At 29.5% G+C, this 10,913-nt stretch overlaps 2 protein-coding genes across 2 annotated transcripts in view; both read right to left on the bottom strand.

Annotated features, from left to right (window-relative positions):
- Positions 1-470: 470 nt before the first annotated feature.
- On the bottom strand, positions 471-2,786 carry LOC111628249 (zinc finger CCCH domain-containing protein 14-like). The gene is made up of 5 exons (XM_023371997.1): positions 2,771-2,786; positions 1,527-1,640; positions 948-1,191; positions 677-870; positions 471-604 (listed from the first exon to the last, which is right to left on the bottom strand). Exons 1-5 carry the CDS (start codon positions 2,784-2,786, stop codon positions 471-473), a joined length of 702 nt encoding a protein of 233 aa, XP_023227765.1.
- A 1,346-nt stretch (positions 2,787-4,132) lies between these two features.
- Positions 4,133-10,913, bottom strand: part of LOC111628248 (zinc finger CCCH domain-containing protein 14-like) — a 34,589-nt gene continuing 27,808 nt past the window's right edge. Inside the window, exons 16-19 of the mRNA XM_023371996.1 lie at positions 4,786-4,928; positions 4,608-4,702; positions 4,424-4,536; positions 4,133-4,349 (exon numbers count right to left, since the gene is read on the bottom strand). Of these exons, the coding sequence (XP_023227764.1) occupies positions 4,340-4,349; positions 4,424-4,536; positions 4,608-4,702; positions 4,786-4,928 (361 nt within the window). The 3' untranslated portion in view covers positions 4,133-4,339. The remainder of the gene's footprint in view (positions 4,350-4,423; positions 4,537-4,607; positions 4,703-4,785; positions 4,929-10,913) is intronic.

The following is a 10,913-nucleotide window of genomic DNA, read 5'->3' as shown; positions in this document are numbered from 1 at the left end:
TATTAGTCTAAGTTCATGGGGTTTACTGTGTCAAAATTCAATGGTTCCATTCTGAGAATATATTCAGGTCAACCATATTTTATTGCATAATTACATTTCAAAAGTATATTTTGTTACATATTATTTTCATAAAAAATCACTGTATAATAAAGTCGGACAAGAACTTTGCCAGCTTTCCCGGCATTCAAACAGCAACTTAAGGGGACCATTAAGTCTGATTAATTTTCAATTATAGTACAATAAAAATTCACTCCTTTTTAAGCTTTTATGTAAAGATATGAAAATTTTTATAATATAAATGTTTTAAAATAGGCNAAATTTGTACGTAAAACTTTTATGTTTCATCGAATTCTTAAAGTTTATTTATATACAAAAATTTTTTTTTAATTATAGGTTAGGTATTGGATGTAATTTTACTATATAATTATTAATAATCAATATTCTAATAAATTGATTTAATGTAAACATTCTTACTTGCATGGTATTGTAGGATGATGATATTCACAATTATCTCCTCGTTTACATGCAGGCCAGTAACGACATCTTTCCTGAATTTTCTCATCCATGCTTTCATCCATCATCTCTTCTTCAATAATTTCTTCTGCTAATACAGTAAAATATAGAAAGTTGAAATTATAAAAGAAAAAGAACAAATTTTTAAATATATTTTATTTACCTTCATCTGTTTGACAGATCTCTTTTGTACTTAGTTCTTCTAATTCATCTAATTCAAATTTACTAACATCAGGTGACAAAGGCACCTTATTTGTTACAACATTCCGTCTTTGTTTTTTCCTTAGAAATTTGCTTGGATCTACGCCATCCAGCGTGACAACAAAATGTGGAGCATTTTCAGTATTTTCAAGTATTCTAAAAAAAAATTTAAAACAAGAATTATATAAATATATCAATTGATATAATTATAAAATTATTTTATATGAATTTACTCAATGTCTTCTAGTTTTCTTTTCCTGTCACTTCTTGCTTTTGATTTTACATCAACTGATGCAATTTTAGTTTTTTTCGTAAACAGCTCCGATTCATTTTCTTTTTCTATATCTACATCATCATCCTCGTCATCGTCGTCATTTTCTAATTTCTGATTTTTAAGCTGATGTTTATCTGTACAGGATACTACAGTACGTGTGTCTTGGTCTTGTGGATCATTAGCATCTAAATCAAAATCTGATACTATATTGTATCAGAAATAGATGTTAGTTATTTTATCAATATTTGAGCTATCAATATTAATATAGTTCAATGTATTTTATCAGTATTAAAGTTGTTATAAATCAGATACAAAGAAGAATCAATGAAAACATTAAATTTTGTTTTTCATAATGTATTGAAGCAATACATACATACATAAATAAATACATACATACACATATATATCTTTAAATAAAATATAAAATAATTCAAAAGGGTTAAGTTTCATTTCAAAAGACACAACTAGAATTAAAATAAATTATTAAAAACTTCTATCTAACATATCAAATATCTAATATATAAATATATATATTTACAATTCTCTTCTTCTGCTAATTGTTCTACATTAGTCAGAGATATTGGCACAAGTTGTTTATGATTTCTTGCAAACAACTGACGTATTGGAGTTGGTTTATAAGGTTCAACTCTAGCTATAGAAGTATTTAAACGTTATTAAGTATATATATTTTATAGAAAATATTAATTGTAAAAAATATGATTAAATTTATCATCATCATAATCATCTTTACATTTAAAATAGAAATTAAACAAAAAATTGTATTTTAGAGCTACCAGAATTAAGATTCAAAAGTTTTCAAGACAACCTGTTCATTTTGAAAATGTAATACATTAGCAACAAGATAAAATAAAACAATTTTAAATTTAAAATAAAAATTTTATATATGGAATTTCAAACTAAGTTATCATTAAAGTATGATAAAAGCAAACCCAAGGATCAAAATGTTACATTTATTTTCTATAAAACTTTTACATTAGAATATTTATTTTCTATCAATTTATAAATTAATTTTATTTTATAAGATTTTTAATAGCATTTTTGTTATGCTGTATTAAGTAATATATTAATAATACTTTTTCTGTATATAGTATCTGTAGCAGTTTTTAACTTGTAGTCATAAAACTAATCTTTTTTAAAGTAGATAAATATAAAAAAAAAGCAAGCAAATTTGTTAATAAAATAATCAAATAATTTGAGTAAAGAGATATACTTTCTAAAAAATCAATTATTTGTTAATTCCTTATACAGGAACAAATTGATTTCTCTACAGTAATTCATTTTTTAAGAACTATTATTTGCAGATTAATATATTATTGTTGTTTTACAGCATACGTTATGCAATAATTATAATTCAAGCCAGCTATACAATTTTTACTTATATATAGATTAAAATTTAATGTTAATTAACATTTTATAATCTAATACAGTTAAATAAAAAAATTAAATCTTTTTGCTTCAAATTTAAATATGATAACCTAATAATTTTAAAATAAAATTTTTAACTAGCATTCAATAATACCAGATATTTATCATATAAATAAAAATGGGCCATGTTTAAATTGTAAGTTTAGAAAAATAAAAAATGTATACAGTATTTTGTACTGTATACTTTATATTGTTACTATACTTTATAGTTCTTGGTATTCAAATTGGCTTTTTTGCTGTTATATGAGCTCATAAGAATTGCATCCAAAAAGTATCTAACTAGAACAAGTTCTCAGACAAAAGTCTTTTTAGAATCTAACTGTTCTCAATTCTTGCAATCAAATACTCTCATCTTTAGTTGGAATCACTTTGGAGTAATTTGAATTAAACCTAGTGATAAAATTCTTTTTGTATATGTAAGAGTGATAGTGAATTCACTATAAAAATGGATGTAACTGTGTAAAATTTATCTGGTATAAGTTAAAAAAAAAAGACTAAAACTTGATCAAAATGGAAACCTGTCCAAACATTTTAAAAATTTGGTACAGTGCAATTCCAGTTTACATGGGTTTTATTGCTCAAAAATTAATTTTTTACTAACAATTATATGAAAAACAAAATTTATATTTTTAGAAGTGCTTATGCTCTCAATCTCAAATTAATAGTCTTGCTCCTGTATCATACTTTTCCTGATGATACATAGATGACCAGCATGACTCTGTTAACTGATCTGGGGAGAATTTGAATTAAAATAATGTGACTTCCAGTCTATACTAGAAGTTCATGTATAGTTAATTGGGGCCATAGTTAACCCATAAGCTTTCCACATCTGGTCTCGACTTTCATCTATTGAACTCCGTTCTTGAGATTAAGGAAGGACAGAGAGATGGACGACAGTGGGAATTTAGAGGTTAGTTTTTTCAATTGCAGCCGAATCAGATTTTTATGCAGCATGTTTTCAGAAGCTGAATGTTGATAAGATTTTGTTGAAAAATGAATGCTCCAAGTTTTTGTTTTCTTTTTTTGGATTTAACAATGTTTATAACATAATTATTAGCTTTATTATACAGTAGAGCATCGATTATCCGACTCAATTGGGAACTGGGGTTGGTCAGATAACTGAAAAAACAGATAATGTAGTTTTTTATATTTTTTGGTTATTAGTATAGTATATTAGTATATCGCTATTAACCTGCTTTGCGTTGAATTTTCATAGATGTTAAGCCTAACAAAAATGTTTTTAAAATAATAATCGTCACTATTGTATTGTTAAAAATTAAGCCTCATTTAAATACTGGCTCCCTTTCATGGTCAAGCCAGTATTGCCAGCTAAAACACGTGATAATAATATTAAAGTAGCCAAGACATAGTCAAATATTGTAGCTCCACATCACTAGCAGACATTTAAATTTGCCGACTAGAACGTGGTCGGTTAACCGATGCTCTACTGTAGTTAAAAATTATGGAAAAAAATCTAAAAAATAAGAGATACTCAATTTTACTACTAATAAATAATGCATAATCGATACATTTCTTGTAAACATGCAAATTGTAAGAAGGCTGAAAAAATTTTTATATATAAAAGCAGATATTACAAATAAAAGCAGTTTTAACTAAAATATACAAAATGTTTGTTACTACAAAAGTCATCAAGGAAAAAAACATTTATTAACAATGAATACAAAAAAATTTTTTTGTTTTTACAAAAATGATGATTGCAATTGTTTTTGTAATTAATACTCAAAACACAATTTCTGTCCACTAATAAAACATATAGCAATTTGTCAGATATTTTATTACAAAGATTTTTCTATATACATTCTACCAATTTAAAATTTATTGGTATTAAAACTAATTCTTACACGAAAATATTTTAGATATTCTGTACAAATTTTTTTTTCTTTTTCAATGAGAACTAGAAATAAATTAACAGAATTGTTATCAAATGAATAGAATGCAAAAGTTATAAATTGAGATATGTCAACCTACTTTGATGATTGAATAGTTTTTGGTGCAGTCCACTTCAATTGTGATGGAGAAGGAATGATGGAATGATTAAAAGTGCAGTTGGGAGTTTGGCAATTTGTTCCGTAACGACAAGGCTAAATAAAGAGAATTTTCAATCATAATTTTGCACGATTGCAAGGTTCAATTTTAGATTGTCAAAAATTACCTTTGGATGTATGTAAGGACATTTAGAATTACAACAGTTAGGGAAAAATTTGCAGGTCTTTTTTGCTGTTGGAACTTTATTCTTAATGACGACATCTATAATAAAAAATAAATTAATTTTCTTGTGAGAAACATCCTGACATTGATTTAAACATAAAAGATAGGAAATGAATACTTACAATAAGGAGGTATGGTCGAGGCCGAAAAAGCACGTTTACTTGCGTGTGTGAAAGGGCAATCTCTTCTGGTACATAAAGCATCAAATTTACAATTGGGATGAATATAAAGACATTTGTCAGCAAATTTGCAGTTTGGAAAAGTTCTAACATGTAAAAAAAAAAATGATAGTTTGATCAATATTAATTTTGATAACAGTTTTACCAAAAGCTATGATATAATCTTTAGTTAATAAAAACTGTTTTACAATATTAAATTAACTCCAAGCCATAACATCAAATTTTTATGAAAGGATCTGATAAATTTAGTTCAAACCAATTTGTCACAAACCAGCTATTTCTGTTGAGAATATGACCAAACACTGTCAACATTAAGATGATCATTTTATTTATTTTTTTATATCCATTGTGACAATGGATATAAAAAAAATAAATAAAATGATTAAACTCTCTTAACCTGTCAGCATTAAAGATAAAGTAGCAGCATAACTACATAAAGAACATATTAGTACATCCAGCACAAACTTTTATAAAAATTAAAATCAACTTGATTCTAACTTAAGAAAAAAATTACAAAAATATAGTTTTAATCTGTAATTTGTTTTTTGTAGAAAAATATTCAATAAACAAAAATAAATCATGTTATGTCTATTCATCTTTCTTGAAATGTAAAATGTTGCTTTGTTACTAAAAACCAAATTTGAAAGAAACTGTGTAAATCTACTTGAGCTAATGGAAGACAACAAAGATGTTTGCAAAACTGACTCCTTGCAAAACTGAACACACAATTTTGCAAGGAGTCTTTAAAAATGAGCTGCTGAGCAGAACTGAACAGACACACTCCACCACTTCTCCTATGGATCCAGTTGATTTTCACTTACAAATGTAGTCCATAACTTGAAACTGAATACCACTTCCAAAATGACTTAAAATTTGGGACAAACCCACAAAACAATATCTGAATATGGTGTTGACTCAACATACTTGTTTACATGAAAATCAAGAACATAGAATGTCTTCTGCTGAAAGAATTCTAGTTCTTGATTTTCCTTATCTCATCACCATTTTACTCGCTGAGCTGAGCTGCCTCATGATGAATAAGGACATCTGATACTGCCAATGCCAAGTACTTTTTGTACTTGATACTTTTGGTCTGATACTGATACCAAAAGTGTCTTTACTTTGGGTATTGGATCTGGTATCGTTACATTTTTCACAAACAGGTAGGGTTCGATGAAACCAGATTTTGCAGCTGAATCAGAAACCAAAATGGAATTTTACACTATTTTTGGTTAAGTTAAACTTATATAAAAATACATAGATGGTAGAAAGACATTTCAGTCTTTCTAAAATGTGTAAATCCATTAGCCAATTTTTTACACTGGCATGCAAAACTTAGCAACAATGTAATTTTTAAGCAGACAGCCATGAAACTGCAGAAAAGGGCTTTTTGCAATATCCAATTCAGTAGAAAGGTGTTATTAAAAACATTTGCTGCAAGTTCAGGTGAGTTCGTATGTGCAACATGGCTAGAAGAAACCCTCTGGATGACTTTACACATTGTAGTGATTGGCAAGCTTGAGGGGGTTGTAGTGTGATAAGTGTGTCCCAAGAGTTTCAAAATTAACAAAAGTGTCATTTCACAAGCTTGCAAAGCTTTCCAAACCACAGGTACAGCTGTAAGAAAAGTTAGTGGTGGTCGTCGAGAAAAACAATGCCAATGGATGATTGATATATTGTCCTGCAGGCAAAAAAGAGATCAATACCAGTCAGCAAGTAACATTGCTCAGCAGCTGTGTACAGCAACAGGACAAAAAGTATTGGTTTAATGTGGCCAGATGCCTTCATAAAGGTGGCCTATTTGCCTGATGTCCTGAACACTGCATCTCATTGACAGCTGCCCATCAGCAGCACCGTTTATACTGGTATAAGAACACAAACTGGACATCTCATCAATGGAGTAACGTCTTCTTTACAGATGAGAGTCGTTTCTCAACACTAGTTGATATGAAGAGGATTAGGGACACAGTTTTATCATGAAAAAAGACTGTTACAGTGGTCCTGGGGTGCTTGTTTGGTGAGGCATTATGATGAATGGACAGACTGATCTCCAAATTTTTGACATAAGTACTGTTACCAGAGATCACTATTTTCAGCAAGTGATCCTTTCTCACATGCATCTGTTCTGAGGTGCCATTGGTGCAGACTTTGTTTTTATGGATGATAACTCCAGGCTACATTGGACTCGTGCTGTTGAGAAGCTTCTAGAAAGAGAAGAAATCACTAGAATGGATTGGCCAACATACTCCCGATTTAAATCCCATAGAACATGTGTTGGATGCTTTGGGGAGACACCTTTCAGCATGATTATATTTGCTGAAGAACACCCAACAACTGAAACAGATGCTCATTGAGGAATGGGCACTCTTATCTCAACAACTGTTTGATAATCTGATGTTGAGTATGGAGAGACGAGTGCCAAGCAACCATTGCAGTTAAGGGGGGTCGTATCCCGTACTATGAGATATCTGTTTGTTCTCCTCCTTCTTGGGCAAGCAATCATTTATACCAATGCTACTCTTTCAATAAAGCCTTTTTTTTGTTTGATTCCATACTGTGTGTGTTCTATTCATTTTTGTGCTAGTATGCTTTCTTCATCCTTTAAGTACAAAATACTGTCTCTGTATTCTGAATTTCATGTCTCCCAGGTGATTTCTTGCACAGTTATGACAAAAAAAAAAAACAATTGTTTTATACACTGGTGTGCAAAATTTAAGCATTTTAATGACCAAAACTCAATACATATATTACATCAAATTTCATTTCCAGAATCTATATATGGTTAGAGTTCTGTTTACTATTTATAAACAAATATTTAGTTAAAAATTATGCAGTACTTTTGTTTGCTAATCAACTTGGTCCACTATTGTTGTTTAAAATGAGCTACAATTTGTATGTACTTGTTTGCACTGACATTTATAAAATTTGAACACAATAAATAACTTCCAATGTGAAGACACTGTTTTACCTCTTCACCAATAATTTCTTATCCACCCTATTCTGTGTATAGTAGTAACCACAGCCCATTAGCAGGACTGTAGACCTGGGACTTCTTGTGTGTACATGAAACATCTTACAAGTGTAAATTAAAGTACTGACTGACACACTGACTTCTGACTAGATAGCTGGGATTCAATTCCTTGGAGTAAGCAAAAAAATATTAATTGCTATCTGGAGCTTACTTGGCCTTCATTGTAATGAGTACAGTACACTTTTATGCAGTCCATTTTTATGTGATTTTGAAATAATGCAGTGGACAAAAGAAAACTACTCTTCTTTTTATGCAATTGATTCTTTTTTACATAGGGAAAAACAGTTCATTTGAAAATTTTTTTAACAAAAAGCTAAATTTAAAAGTTACTTTTTTTGGGTCAAAATCAAGAGTCAATTTTCTTTTTTAAGCAGAGTATAGAAAATACTGTGTGTCACTTTTATGTTTCCTATACCACTTTGTGTCTACTATATTTATGCACAAATAATGTTAGAATAAAATAGCTCATGTTTATTTTGTAAATTGCTTATTTTTTTCATTCCATTGAAGTTGTATATCCCATCAAGCATTTTTCTATAGGATGCATGTACAGTACTGTACATTTTTATATGAATTTTTTTACATGGCATTCTTTGGAACGTATCCACCATGCAAAAAGAGGGATAGATGTACTGTACCTTCTCAGCAGTAAAAACAACTGGAAGGCAATGCAACAGCTGGCAAGATTTCCAGTTTCAATACCCAATGCCAATACTGGCCAGTGTCAATACTTTAAGACAGATACCAATACCGATACCAGATTTTATGGTGATTTTGTAAGCTCATCTTTAATAAAAGAGCTTTGCAGACCAATTTTTATGCTAATTTTCAATCTTGCATTGATTATGGATTGCCCATATGGTCAATAGCTGCACTTTCTCTTTTACACAAAATTACTTTTGCTATTAATAAGATATACCTAACATTTAACAAAATGTGTAAACTGCCTTTCACTATTGACTCTAATAGCACTAGAATTTACCTGGGCTTCCCATCTTTCTTTGGGAGAATTAAATATTTTGACTGGCTAATATATTGCAAATATTTCAGTGGTCTTATTTATCAAGATTGGCTTTCACTCCAAATTCTATCAAGAAAACTTTGCTCATTTACTTACATTTTCTCCTTTTTTACATCTAAATATATCACAACAATTTTTCTTTTACTGTATATTGCAAAACCTTAATAATTTTGATGAATTTTTTATATCTTGACCTTCCTGATTTTAAAAATGAAATGTAAAAAGCACTATATCTCTTTTAAGATTTGTTATTTGTTTTTTTTTATGTTTTAAGGGTTGTTATTTGTTTTTATGATATATGTTTTTGTAGGGGTTAGAAATCAAATGCCTAACCTGACTTTTCCTGTAAATTTAATGAAATAAATAAATAAATGATTTATTGATACTTTAAAACTACTCATTATACTGGTATCAATACTTTTGTTGTATTGGGACATCCCTAATAATGAATGCTACTGGAACCAGTAATAAGAAATTTGAATTTTAAGAGACTGCTAGAGTTATGCTAAACCAATATTCTGATATGAACATCAAGCTTGATAGCAAGATTCTTTTGATATCAATATGGAATACAAAAGTATTGAATATTAATATCCTAGATAAATACTGAATGTTGATATCAACATTTATATCAAATCAAAATCAAATTATCAGCATATCATTAGAGACTGTGTTCAATATAAACAAACATTTTTAAAAATTTGTACGTAAAAGTTTTATGTTNAATTCTGAAATCACAGTTATATAGCATTTAAATGTGTTACTTGGTCTTAAAATTCTGAAATCACAGTTAAATGTCAGTTACACACAAATGAAATCAGTTAAATGTATTACTTGGTCTTCTGAAATCACAGTTATATAGCATTTAAATGTGTTACTTGGTGGAAGTCACTTGACAGTAAATCAGGACTAAACACTGGGTGTTTAAAGGTGGTGAAGACTTCCAACTTTCAAACTTCCACCCAGCTTAAAATGTTTTAATGTGTGAAGACTTCCATCTCTTTCCTGAACTGAAAATGTGGTAGCAGGGCAGAGGTGTGAGACTAATGACTATCTTCAAAACAACATTAAGGCCATCTCAATTCACTAGCGGCAACATTCTATGACAAGGGAATGGAAAAGCTCATCCACAGATATGACAAAATTCCTCAATCTTTACGGTGATCATGTCGAAAAGTAACCCATGTGTGTACCTAACTTTTGGTAATAAATTCATTGTTATTTACACTTGTCTTTGTTTTTATGGACCATCAGAGCTTGGGAAAAAAGTCCTCATATGTAAAAAATAAGTTCTACAAAATAAAATTCATTTAAAATCAAATTGTACATTCCAAGTAAATATAAATACAGTGGTACCTCAGGATACGAACGTCCCAGCATATGAAATTTTCAGGATACGACATGAAATTCGAACATATTTTTGCTCCACGATACGAACAAAAACTCACCATACGACGTTACATTAGTTCACAGCGCCATTTTTTATTTACTTCTGTTCGTTGGTCTCAGTCCGCGTGTTTGCTTTGTCGTGGAAGGATCTCGCTCGATAAAGGAAATCTTGAGGTATTATCAGAAAGTGATTGATTTTATTGAAAAGAAACATCCCAAAAAGGTTCACACTGGCCATATTGCTGCTCAGTTTAATGACATTTGCCTAAGTCATTTTAGAAACATTTTGAAAAGTAGGCAAAGCCAAATCTCTTTGGAGAGATATTTTACCAAGCGACCTCTGTCCAGTGAACAAAAGAAGCGACCTCTGTCCAGCTGGTGGAAGTGAACAAAAGAAAGCAAAAAGCAGTGAATAAAAATTTAAAAATATATATATAAAACAACACTAATTTTTTTATCTTTTATAAGTTATTGTTACATTATGCTATGAAAGTTAAGTTTTAGTATCATTTTCCTTCTCCCTCTCTTCCGCCATCAGTTTACACCTCCACCGTCGTCTATCCTCAAAGGTAAAGTGCAAATAAAACTACATTTTTTTTCATACTTAATAATCTATTATGGTTATTTATA

Source organism: Centruroides sculpturatus, unplaced genomic scaffold (genome assembly GCF_000671375.1).
Source record: "Centruroides sculpturatus isolate CEXI.00-Female unplaced genomic scaffold, Cexi_2.0 scaffold512, whole genome shotgun sequence".
NCBI lineage: Eukaryota > Metazoa > Arthropoda > Arachnida > Scorpiones > Buthidae > Centruroides > Centruroides sculpturatus.
Note: the sequence above shows the minus strand (reverse complement) of the source record. Positions and strands in the feature narration are given on the sequence as shown.